The sequence below is a fragment of the Aspergillus thermomutatus genome (genome assembly GCF_002237265.1).
Source record: "Aspergillus thermomutatus strain HMR AF 39 chromosome Unknown NODE_442, whole genome shotgun sequence".
NCBI lineage: Eukaryota > Fungi > Ascomycota > Eurotiomycetes > Eurotiales > Aspergillaceae > Aspergillus > Aspergillus thermomutatus.
The window spans coordinates 1-13838 of record NW_020798492.1 but is presented as its reverse complement, the minus strand read 5'-3'; the positions used below and the strand labels follow the sequence as shown (position 1 = coordinate 13838).

The window sequence follows — 13838 nt, the reverse complement described above, 5'->3', positions numbered from 1 at the left end:
CGGAATGCGTATAGGTAAGCACTTATTGAGTACTTACTAGCTACTTACTAACTTTCTAAAACCTATAGTCTGTATTGTTCAAAAAAACTTTTCTTTGAGAGATAAAAGGCATGCCTTGAACAACTTCCAACCTGCGCGCCAAAGTTTAAGAGGCATTTCTATCCTATAAGTAATATGTAACTACTTAGTAACTAATTCAAAATTCTTTTCTAACTACTTTAAATAGAACGTGAATAATGAATACCATCCATACATTAGATGTGTAAATAAATCACCAAACTTTCTTTTAAAGTATTATCATAGCTCTGTTAAAGGTCATACTACTATTAATCTTGACTTTCTGGAATAATTATTTAATGATTTAATTCTACTATCTCAAGAGGATTGTGGTGTGATTAAGCCACTAATATTAAGATAAAAGTATTGCGGTAAGTAATTCTGAACTAATTATTTACTAGTTAATAACCAGTTACTAACTAGTTATAGATTATAATCATATATAAGGCCCTGGTAAACTATAACATCTAAAGTGCGGTGTTATTTTTACTGCACTAGTGCCAGTTAATATCTAGGCAGCTCCTTATATTTTATTTACTTTGCATGGTATTCATTAACATCCTCCACCTCCACCTCATAAGCCACTAGAGCTTATACTATGAGGCATTCAAGACATAATCAGGAGGATGAGAAACCCAAGCTTGACACTGGGTAAGACTAAACTGATTCTAAGCCAATTATTAATTGCTTTGAAAATGCTTTCTAACTGATGTTAAGCTCAATTTCTTCACAGTCCTGAGCTAGAAGCCTTTTATTAAGAATATGGTGTACTCACACCAGCTGAAGTACATTCAGCTTTTATAAATATAGACTGTATTTCTGCAATTATTTAAAAGCAGTGTCTTCTTTCATATCCAGCAGGACAAAACTTCAATAGGGTTATTTACTTATATAATACCCATCCTTTCATAAAGGTAAGGTGGTTTCGAACCACTTGGCAACTACTTATTAAGTGGTTCTAGGACTACATCCAGGAAAAGTATCATGATCCTCATGGGATAATGATTCTGTGTGCTTTTAAAGAGCAGATACAGGTCTTGAGGAAGTTAACTTCTTTTAAAGTTGACATGTCGTACAAGCAGATTTGAGAAAAAGGAATGAATGAAGTTGTCTTTGCAACATATCTTTATTTACATGGGAAGAGTAAGTCTTCATAATTTCCCATGTACTTTACAGGTAGTTATAAAATATTTATTAAGTACTCACTAACTGGTTTATAACTAATCCTAGTTATCACACTCCTTTAAGTTTTTACTAACCAAGAAACAACAGAAGGTTATTACCTTCTATTTAAAAGAGTCTTTACTCTAATTCAGAAGGCAACTAGTCAGTCTGTTGAATTCCATTCTCTTTATTCCTCTAGGATCTATGGGATTGTTGTTGATATGGATTCAAAATAATATACTGGTAGGTGATTATTCATTAACTACTTGAGAAGTACTTTATAACTAACTAGTTAAGGTCTTGGACAGTACCTTTAAGAGATTAACCCTCAACATTATCTAATACTATGGCAACTCAAAGGGATTATTGTATTCTGCTGAGTTCACTTTTTCTAGACAATTACTAAAGCTGTTAGGAGTGTTGCTCAAGGTACAGGAGTTTAGAGCTGTATGGCTAATTTAATTGATTGCAGGTCTGAAGAGGACTATGACCAACTATGCAATCTTCTAGCTGGTAAGTGGTTGATAACTGGTTTTAAAGTACTTTCTAACTAGTTGTTAGAACATGAAGACCTAAAAGTTAAGGTATAGGCTGATCACAAAAAGCAACTGATCATTAAAGCTGGGCTAAATAAAAATTGCTCTAACATTCCAGCTTTTATTTATGATTCTATTCAAAATAATACTAATTCTGCTGAACAATCTCACCATAAAGCAAATGCCACAGGGAAATGCCTGACACTGACTGGAGTAATCTAAAAGTAAGTGCTTACTGTCTTTTAACTGGTTAATAAGCAATTGAAAACCAGTTGATCCAAAACGAGTCCTAACCACCTTATAGTTCTGCGAAACTTGATAAGCAGGATATTAGTCAATACATTAATTGTATTGATTTCAGTATTCACTATTCATATTACATAGCTAACATAGAGACTAATTACTTGAGGCATATGTCTTGTGAAGGTATATATCTCTATATGTACATTCCCTGATTATATATAAGTAGTTACTAACCACTTATAAACCGAGCAGAATCTCGAAAACGCCACTGCTCATCCTCAACACGCTTATCTTCACCTTAGTTAGAAGTTCCTCAACAATCTCAATCACAGTCTCGCCAGTATGTGTACTCGTAATTGCTTTATAACTGATTACTAACTACTTAGATCTATTTCTTCTTCCTAAAGCCTGCATTGTGTTGCATTAAGGAATGCGCTATCTTTTGAGCAACAATAGCAAGCTCTTGAAATAAGGGAGATTGAACTTCGGCTCAAAAGAGAAGAGAATGAGCTTAAAAAGGTAGAAATCGAAATTAAAAAAGGTGAGGAAGAAGTCCGGGATATGCAGCTAAAGAATGAAGAGAAGGAGTTGGAACTTATAGAAAGATAGGAAAGACTCTGGCAAATGACAAGTGAGATATAGGAATTGCTTCTTAACTACTTTATAACTGCTTATAGCCCTTGCTGTTGTATGTCTTGTTCTTGTATAATATAAACTAGTTAAGAACTGGTTTACAATCGATTGCGGGTATATTATAAGTGTATGGAGTATGAAAGGAAATTTTGGTACGTAATAAAAACAGGTGTGGTATGGGTAAGGTATGCTGTTACTTTGATACATGGTTAGTTACAGTCCACCTTGGCAACGGGACGCGTCCAGGTGACCTGTGTACTCGAAATACAGTTAATTTATGCTTGGGTACCCAGTCGTAGACAAGGCGCTCCACTGTTTATTCGATATTGCACGTGACTTGAGGGGCACTGTGTTTTTAACTCCATCACCCCGCCATCTCATTTCTTCACAGGGAATGGCGCCGTATAAGACTTGGAATGACGTTTTAACTACGGGGAAATGGAAACTACCAGTGCTTATTTCGCAGCTAAGGATGAAGGCATAACGGAAACGCAGGCAAATGCAGCGAACGATGAGGTGGAGCAAATGAAGAGAAAGTTAGAGAAATCTCCCTCTCGCCAGCCCCTGACCCTCTTTGAGCATGGGGTAGAGACCCGAAGAACCTCAAACAAATTCTTGGAGGTGAGCCTTCTAGAATATTGCGCAAATCATAATTGACCACTTTTAGGATGCACCGAAGCAGAAGCTTGCTCATCTCCTTGAGACTTCGGCGGACGATGTACACAGCAGATTCGTGGGTTCTGAGCCTGGCACATGCGTCAACCTTGGGAAACCACATGAGCAGAAGTCTCTGAGAACGGACTACGTCTATACGATTCTGGCGCTTAACGACATGTCTTACTCGAACGGTTTACCAGCACTTGGCCACGACGCGAAGGAGTACAGCCTACGAAAGGGAGAAGCATTACATTTCATGGGCGATCAAAAACAAACCTGGAGTGGACAAGGGGGAGGAAACTTAATCTGGTTTTATTGGAGAAATTTAAAGATCAGGAAATAGATTGATCGTGTCGAAAAGGTCGGGAAAGTCCGGAAATAGAGGAGGTACTTGACATCGCAAGGGAACCTCCTGACTGGCGCGATGAGTTTCGCCTGATTGCTGTGCGGGTATCGCCGGTTGTGTGTTAGAAGGATGTTTCACTGCGTCTGTCTGATTAGCATACTCTGTTATCTCATTTTGCAATGATGACATTACCATTAGCAGCATTTGCGACCGGATTTGGAAGGACTGAATGAGGTTGTTGGATGCTACCCTGCTCTGAGGTTGCACAAGTTGCTATCAGGGTGTGAGAAAAGAGATAAATCACTATTTGGACAACTAACCAGCTCTGGGACACTCAAAGGATGAGGATGGTGTGGACTCCGGATCCACTGTATTAGTTTCAGTTGGGAATGTATCACATTCCATCAATATGTCGCTGTCGATTGCCGCGGAACGCTCAACCCCGTTATCCTGTCCAACATCACCCGAACTGTCGCAGGAAAAGCTGTGGTTCTTACAACCTGCATTGATATTTTGACCAGGGTCAACCGAAACTGAAGCAAGCTTTAAAGATCGCTCCCTTTCCTCTGAGATTGAGGCTGTGGCATAATCGGAACTAGCCCCCTCGCCGATCTCTGCAGGTTGCGAATTATGTTCGGAGAGTTCGTGCAGATTGACGAATTGCCTGAGTTTTTGTACAACACAGCTTTGGCAACTTAGCAACTCGCTGGGTTTCCAACCGTAGCCAATAAGACCATAGGCCATTGCAAGCGAAGCGTCACAATCTAGCTCCCGAACTTTCCTCTCTATTTCTCGATAGTTCTTTCGCCGAAACTCGATAAGGCGTGAAAAACCTTTCGTTCTCCTTTTCCTCTCTCGCTTTCAAAGAAAGTCCGATATGGGCAGAGCAACGCTCGGCCACTTGGTTCACAGTATTAACGTGTGGATTTACTCTCTTCACAGTCCGTGACTTGTTCTATGATTATTTCCTGGCATTATTCTAACCGGTGCTTAGGATACATACCTTTATTCTCTGGTAAACAGCATAGCGTCCGCTCAAGATTAGAGGATTAATACCCATCAGGCTATGCCCGTCCTGCCATTTGCATTAGTGGAGAGGGCTCACATCCCTGAACGGGACGGTAGGCATCTAATGCACTTTTATCTGTCCTATACTAACACGATCCCAGTGCAGGCGTGGGTTTCCATCCTCTTGGCCGTCCATGGAGCGGGCATTGCTGTCGGTTCACGTGAGTCTCTTTGGAAGTACCTTTGCTCAAGCTGATGTGCGATCCGATAGCAATATGCGCATGGTGGGCGGATAGGAGCGCCACTCGGCGGTGGCCATATCTACTTGGTCTCTTGGGACTGGTGGGCGTTACCTTCATTCTTTCGTTCTCCGAATCGGTCTCGCTATTTGTCGTCGGCCGCATATTGCAAGGGCTGTCTGGGGCAGTGGCATGGACCGTGCCCCTGGCTATCATCACCGACCGCGTTGGAGTCACTCAGGTGGGTCCCTACTTAGGATATATGACTCTGGGACGAAGTGCTGGCATGTCCGCTGGGCCCGTCGTCAGTGGCTTGGTTTTCCTCTACTGGGGATACTTTAGGACGTACATGCCAGCATTCATTATCCTCGGCATCGACATTACTCTACGTCTACTTCTGGTCCCAGAACATCCGCAATTGACGCCATCTGAGAAGGTGAGGGGGAAAAAGTTTTCGGAGACGCTATATTTGCTCACCACATACCGAATGTGGACGGCAATCTGGGGCTCTTTCCAGTCAGCATTCATCTGTGGAGCTTTAGACTCTGTACTCCCGCTATTTGTGTGGCATACCTATGGTTGGAATTCAATGGAGGCAGGCGGTTCTTTCGTGGCTTTGGTAGGTCCGTCTGTATTGTCGCCATTGGTTGGGAGATCAATCCAACAATACGGCGTTAAGAAAAGTGCAACAACCGGATATTTAGGAACCGGCATAGCACTAGGGTGCCTAGCGTTTGTTAGTCGGGACGGTGCATTGTACCAAACGCTTCTCATGATCTTACTCGTGGTAGCAGGCACTTTTAATCTTTTCTCAGAAATATCGTCCTGGATTGATGCCGTTGCAATGGCGGAAAGTCAAGCCATAGACTACCCCAATCGCTTCGCACCAGGCGGGGCTACCGCGCAGGTCTACGGGCTGACTAACGTCATGTTCGCACTTGGGTTCGTGGCTGGACCACTTAGAGCTGGCTTCGTCTACCAAAGGCTTGGTTGGGCGGCGACTGTACTGCTCCTGGCTCTTGTGACTGTCATCAGTTCAATACCGACAATGCTGTGGCTTGGACGAGCGAGGGCCAAGGAGGGCACAAATGCTACAGCTCCTGTTGGGGCAGTAGTTGCTGTAAAAGACAAAACTCTGGTTGTATGAAGGCAATCGCATACGGTGAACTGTCTAGTACTTCTACGGTGTCTACATATACTGTACCTGACAATATGCAAAGTGTACTGGGATATGGCAGTTGGTTGGCTTGCCGGGGTATGGGAGAGGAAATGTGTGCTACAATGAGGAGAGATAATCATGTATGTTAAGATTTTTGCATATGGACATCCCCCGAGAAGTCAACTTGTTCCATTCGTAGGTTGCATTTGCCGTTACTAGGGAGCTCATTCTTTTCAATGCTTTCAGTCCATATATCAAAGGTATCGTTCGTTGGTTCGGCGCTGGCATCTACGTATTTATCCTGTTGTTTAAGAGCCCTTCTAACAATGGCTGCCACGACTTAGTCCGCGGTTTCGATCTATTATTCGTTTCTAGGGAAATCTAGAAAGGGAATCAGTCTCAATGGAAATACAAAATGTTATCGCACCATTTTCAATCGTCAGAAACCGCAACCCGTTAGTTCACCAGAGTGCTTGGTCTACATCCATCTGATCTCTAATCATTTCGCCCCCTCTCCAGTAATTGACCAGTTGATTTTACAGTATGTACGGGACTTTTCCTCTTCCCCGGATACTTTGACCAAGCGCTCAAGAACAATTCTAGGAAGACGGGCGACGATTGGAGACAAAACACCAGCAAATTATCCTCGAACCTGCCACGGTGCCTGTGGAGTTGGTGCAACATGAAAATAACCATTCTGCTTTCCTTCAGTTTCTCTCTTTCATGGGCATCGGATAAGTCACCCGGTAAGATAGGATGCAGGACCGTGTTGATGGAGGTAAGAAAATCTTCAGTTTTCCAGTGGCCTCTTTGTACGATATTCTTGTAGTTCTCGAAGGCGATGTTTTGGAGATATTCTGGCAGGCCCCAATACTCTGCTAGCTGATACACGGATGCATGCTGGGTGAGTTCACCGTCCTCATCTTCCGTTTGGATTAGTCAATACTGTAGTCTCCCGGGTGTTTGTTTGATATGCGTACCTGGCAGCTGTGTTTTTGGGCAAGGATCGGTCGTATATTCTCCACGACACATCAGTTGCAATGTGCGCCAGACGCAGTGAACACTAATGTACTGGAGCTGCACTTCTGTTTCGCCAGGATTGCTTTGAAACCATTGACGAAAACGCAAACTCTCAGATATCAAGATCTTGCTCGACACAGGCAGCCTCAGGTCGCTGACGAGTATAGTTGCGTCCGTTTCGTCTTCGGGTTTAGGTCTCTTCTCTTTACTGTCATGACCGCGTTGCTTCAGGAAGTCAAAATACCCAGTAAATGGCATCGTGTCAGTACTATAATGGATTACTCTCGAAGTGTACAGGTCGCAAAATGGTTTGCTGGCAAGAGTCACAAAAATCGAGGAACATTAATATGTCTATTTCTGTCTAGGCTCTTGGGCTCGAAAATAGTATAACTTCCTAGCCTTAGACTTCTACCATGACGAATGCATGGGTTGCATGTTTCGGTCTGTATACATCACGCCTGAAGATAGTAGCATACTGGCAGTTGAGCTTGGCTGCCTCTTTCTCCAGTTGGCCGCCGCAGTAGGCTTGATAGGGAGCGTATTGAGCGACATGAGTGGATCAACTTGTTACACTTTGCCTCATGGCAGGGCCACCATTAGTTGATCAATTACAATCTCTGTTGTCTCCGATCATCTCTACGTGTTCAACTTCATATGTGGCACATGCAACGTACACGCTTGTTGTCTACTATAACTCAGATGGTGAATTATGTCGCTCGAGAGTGGGAAATTTATTTCGACTGGGATTTTGCTGAGTGTTTGATGATTGGCTGATATTCGGAAATAGTCAGTAGTTGTCGCCAACGCGGCTGTATTGCTCGTAGCATTAATACATCTGACAGCTCCATACCCCACCATGACAACCATCTTCTTCCTTGGTACGGGAGATCTTCACAATCAAGCCAATACCAGAATGGCGCCCCTCCAAAGCATGAGCTTATCTATGATATGATCCGCAGTGGAGAACTATCTATATCGCAGATGGCAGAGGCCGCCGGCTGCAACAGGAGTACCATCCTGAGAATCTCTTCCAATATACGGATGTTTGGCAGCGTCAAAGGACCGCCCAATAGAGGTGGCCCGACCACGAAGCATCACTCCAGTCATGCTAGAAACTCCTAGAAGCTCCTTGCGATCACCTGCGCGAAAAGCTTTTTTGCAGTCTCGCGCGCGTACATCCGTGTTAATTAGAAGCCTTTCTCTTGCTTCGTTCGTTTCAGAGCATCGCCTAACAGTAACAAATGAGTCATTGTTATTTCTGTCAGGAAGAAAGAATTCCTTATGAACTAGTACTCGGCTGTCCAATGGGACCGTACGGGCAGCCGAATTGAGCTGGATGATTGAATTGTGCTGGGGATCAGTTGAATGGGTCCTCAGGGCTGTATTTGTGTTTTGCGACAAGAAAAGATCCACTCAATCCTAGTCTCTAGTAAGGTTATAGCCCCACCATGGGCGTTGAGAGAGTGTTTTTCTGCCCCTAAAACGAGCAAGGATAACCCCGCGCGGCAGCCCAAAATCACGCTTTTCTGAGCCACATTAAGCTTTTCCCTACTTCCTCTAGCCCCCTGGCCTTCTGGCAGGCCTTCCGCACATCATCCTCTAAACAGTTGGCGTATTTTGACATACTGGGGTGTGGTGGCGGGAAAATTACTGGGAAGATAAATTGTTAGTCTGGTCCGGAATGCTTTTTTTGATGGGGGAGTGCGGTAGTGGAATAATCGGCCCCCAGTTCGATCAGTCCAAGAAATATGTGTCGTGTCTTAGTGCACATTCTTCGCCCTTTGCACCCGCCTGCGCATGACCGAGTCCTTGCGCGGCTGATGCCAAGACCTGCAGGCCACGCCGAGTACCAGCTCATGTTGTGCAACACCACCCAATTAAGTCTACCCAATCTAGCAACCCCAAACAGCTATTACTGTCACCGCCTCAATTACATATCAAGCAACCTCTCCCCATTTATACCCCTATTCCATTGCTCGCCCCTCAGAGACCCTACCTTCAGAACCCATCAACACAATCTCCATCGTACACTACACAATGGTCCGTTTCTCCACCTCCCACCAACCTCTATTTAACTCAGTAGGCTAACAAACCTCCAGAACCATATTTCTGATGCTGGACCCTGCCACGTCCATAACAGAATGCGATTGAGAAAGCCACATCTTAAAGACAACCTGCCAACCCAGCTATGTCTTCTATGCAATCGGGCTTTCTGCGTCGACCACAAGGGGAAGGAGGACGGTGTCTGTGAGATCAACCACGAGACATATTATCGTAACCATCCGGCGGCCCAGGAGTACTTGTATCGGTCGTATGAGGACTGGAAGAAAGAATGTGAGCAGGTGATGGTTGATGAGATGTCGGGGAATGAGAGGGAGGTGGTCGTGGGGAGAAAAGAAAGCGAGTCCCTGGGCAGACACCCCACCTGTGGGTCTTCCAAAAAGCCATGAATTTGACAGGATCCTTGTCTTTCTGCTTCTTCGCAGGCATCGGAAAGCATTTGAGGTACAACTTTACTCCCAATAAACATGAAAGGTAATAACGGTCGCCACTATAACATTTAGACTGAATTACTACTATTTCCGTTGTGAGTGACTTCTCAGCGTCGTTTCACCCAAAGACTGATGTCGCGTACGAACCGCCGGGCGGCACCTACTTTCATGCCGTGCTTGACAAAAGAAACCTGCGTCTTGGTCCTTATAGATCTGCATAAGATCAAGGCAATTTTGCAGAGTCACATCGCAAACAGATATATATATATAAGAAAAAAATACCGCTGAAAGTCTCGTTGCTCACTCGCGACAGTTGTCATTCGGTATATTCCTCCACGGCGACCTCAAGCAGCCCCTGACCTATGATTGATTTAGCAGAGCCCGGCTTAGCAGATATGACATTATTAGTAGGCAGAGGCATCAATTATTGAGATGATCTAGCCGGGAGGACATTGATATTGATCGGAGGACCCGTCGAACCGATTGTCGAATTATCCGAGGGCTTTTCCCGCTTTTCGAGTCGCTGGTCCTCCTTAGCGTATAGCTGATCGCGAAGGCTACCGGGCATATCATCATGGGTCTTAAGGACTCCTCCTTGCTCTATGTATTTGACGAGAGTCTTTAGATAGTGTGTCTTCAATCTGTAGTCTCTTTTCCCCTCTGGGTCTTGCCAGCAATATTGTCCTTGTTGGCGACATGGAGGCCCGGGACATTGAGATGGTAAACTTCCCGCCAGACGGAATGTTGGCCGGAGGCCTGCTCGGCGTCAATCCGAGCGTCTCGGTCAGCAAGTATCCGCTCGGTGGTCGACGATCTTCCTCACAGTGCTTCAGGGAACCGGTGTCACCACCTACACTCTTCGATTGTTTCTCAGACCCTAACGTCAAGTCAAGCTAGTCTATAACTGGACCACCTCTAAATCGTCCCTGTTGACTAATACCGTATTATACAGGACATAAGAGTAACATTACCACAGAAAGTGTATGTTACCTGTGTCATCAGCCGCAAGCTGGTTCCTGCCTAATCGATATTCCCAGAAGTCTGCCGCGTGTCACCGCCTCGAGTAATTGGTGCTCGCAGGGTTCGTGAATGCATGAAGACGCGCGCGTTATCACATCCGATAAATATATTGTCGACACGTGTACCTTCCATTAGCGCCCAAGTACTCTAGAGGGGAAGGTGCATCATATATATAATAGGCGGGTGGGGATATGCAGGGCTTAGATTCGCCGAAATGGAATTTTCTGCCTATGGGCCCGTCGGCTTCCATGAAGTCGTATTATGAATACGCTCCAGCCAAGCCGCCTAGAGGACAGCCAATACGACATCCGCTCAGGCGGCCCACTCTGGTATCCACTTTCTTACACGGGAACTGTCTGTCTGGTTTAACCACTCCCGTAAAGAGTACACAGGTCACCTGGACGCGTCCCGTTGCCAAGGTGGACTGTAACTAACCATGTATCAAAGTAACAGCATACCTTACCCATACCACACCTGTTTTTATTACGTACCAAAATTTCCTTTCATACTCCATACACTTATAATATACCCGCAATCGATTGTAAACCAGTTCTTAACTAGTTTATATTATACAAGAACAAGACATACAACAGCAAGGGCTATAAGCAGTTATAAAGTAGTTAAGAAGCAATTCCTATATCTCACTTGTCATTTGCCAGAGTCTTTCCTATCTTTCTATAAGTTCCAACTCCTTCTCTTCATTCTTTAGCTGCATATCCCGGACTTCTTCCTCACCTTTTTTAATTTCGATTTCTACCTTTTTAAGCTCATTCTCTTCTCTTTTGAGCCGAAGTTCAATCTCCCTTATTTCAAGAGCTTGCCATTGTTGCTCAAAAGATAGCGCATTCCTTAATGCAACATGATGCAGGCTTTAGGAAGAAGAAACAGATCTAGGTAGTTAGTAATCAGTTATAAAGCGATTACGAGTGCACATACTGGCGAGACTATGATTGAGATCGTTGAGGAACTTCTAACTGAGGTGAAGATAAGCGTGTTGAGGATGAGCAGTGGCGTTTTCGAGATTCTGCTTGGTTTATAAGTGGTTAGTAACTACTTATATATAATCAGGGAATGTATATATAGAGATATATACCTTCACAAGACATATACCTCAAGTAATTAGTCTCCATGTTAGCTGTGTAATATGAATAGTGAATACTGAAATCAATATAATTAATGTATTAACTGATATCCTGCTTATCAAGTTTCGCAGAACTATAAGGTGGTTAGGACTCATTTTGGATCAACTGGTTTTCAATTACTTATTAACCAGTTAAAAGACAGTAAGCACTTACTTTTAGATTGCTCCAGTCAGTGTCAGGTGTTTCCCTGTGGCATTTGCTTTATGGTGAGATTGTTTAGCAGAATTAGTATTATTTTGAATAGAATTATAAATAAAAGCTGGAATGTTAGAGCAATTTTTATTTAGCCCAGCTTTAATGATCAGTTGCTTTTTGTGATCAGCCCATACCTTAACTTTTGGGTCTTCATGTTCTAACAACTAGTTAGAAAGTACTTTAAAACCAGTTATCAACCACTTACCAGCTAGAAGATTGCATAGTTAGTCATAGTCCTCTTCAGACCTGCAATTAATTAAATTAGCTATATGGCTCTAAACTCCTGTACCTTGAGCAATACTCCTAACAGCTTCAGTAATTATCTAGAAAAAGTAAACTCAGCAGAATACAATAATCCCTTTGAGTTGCCATAGTATTAGATGATGTTGAGGGTTAATCTCTTAAAGGTACTGTCTAAGACCTTAACTAGTTAGTTATGAAGTACTTCTCAAGTAGTTAATGAATAATCACCTACCAGTATATTATTTTGAATCCATATCAACAACAATCCCATAGATCCCAGAGGAATAAAGAGAATGGAATTCAACAGACTGACTAGTTGCCTTCTGAATTAGAGTAAAGACTCTTTTAAATAGAAGGTAATAACCTTCTGTTGTTTCTTGGTTAGTAAAAACTTAAAGGAGTGTGATAACTAGGATTAGTTATAAACCAGTTAGTGAGTACTTAATAAATATTTTATAACTACCTGTAAAGTACATGGGAAATTATAAAGACTTACTCTTCCCATATAAATAAAGATATGTTGCAAAGACAACTTCATTCATTCCTTTTTCTTAAATCTGCTTGTACAACATATCAACTTTAAAAGAAGTCAACTTCCTCAAGACCTGTATCTGCTCTTTGAAAGCACACAGAATCATTATCCCATGAGGATCATGATACTTTTCCTGGATGTAGTCCTAGAACCACTTAATAAGTAGTTGCCAAGTGGTTCGAAACCACCTTACCTTTATGAAAGGATGGGTATTATATAAGTAAATAACCCTATTGAAGTTTTGTCCTGCTGGATATGAAAGAAGACACTGCTTTTAAATAATTGCAGAAATGCGGTCTATATTTATAAAAGCTGAATGTACTTCAGCTGGTGTGAGTACACCATATTCTTGATAAAAGGCTTCTAGCTCAGGACTGTGAAGAAATTAAGCTTAATATCAGTTAGAAAGCGTTTTCAAAGCGATTAATAATTGGCTTAGAATCAGTTTAGTCTTACCCAGTGTCAAGCTTGGGTTTCTCATCCTCCTGATTATGTCTTGAATGCCTCATAGTATAAGCTCTGGTGGCTTATGAGGTGGAGGTGGAGGATGTTAATGAATACCATGCAAAGTAAATAAAATATAAGGAGCTGCCTAGATATTAACTGGCACTAGTGCAGTAAAAATAACACCGCACTTTAGATGTTGTAGTTTACCAGGGCCTTATATATGATTATAATCTATAACTAGTTAGTAACTGGTTATTAACTAGTAAATAATTAGTTCAGAATCACTTACCGCAATACTTTTATCTTGATGTTAGTGGCTTAATTACACCACAATCCTCTTAAGATGGTAGAATTAAATCATTAAATAATTATTCCAGAAAGTCAAGATTAATAGTAGTATGACCTTTAACAGAGCTATGATAATACTTTAAAAGAAAGTTTAGTGATTCATTTACACATCCAATGTACAGATTCACGTCCTATTTGAAGTAGTTAGAAAAAAATTTTGAATTAGTTACTAAGTAGTTATATATTACTTATAGGATAGAAATGCCTCTTAAACTTTGGCGCACAGGTTAGAAGTTGTTCAAGGCATGCCTTTTATCTCTCAAAGAAAAGTTTTTTTGAACAATACAGACTATAGGTTTTAGAAAGTTAGTAAGTAGCTAGTAAGTACTCAATAAGTGCTTACCTATACGCATTCCG

General features: G+C 42.4%; 1 protein-coding gene across 1 annotated transcript; it reads left to right on the top strand.

The window, feature by feature from the left end:
- Positions 1–4702: 4702 nt before the first annotated feature.
- On the top strand, positions 4703–6030 carry CDV56_101391 (uncharacterized protein; the record flags this gene model as incomplete). Its single annotated transcript, XM_026755010.1, has 3 exons — positions 4703–4757; positions 4806–4865; positions 4916–6030. The coding sequence occupies 3 exons, from the start codon at positions 4703–4705 to the stop codon at positions 6028–6030; spliced, it is 1230 nt and encodes a 409-aa protein (XP_026609682.1).
- Positions 6031–13838: the final 7808 nt, after the last annotated feature.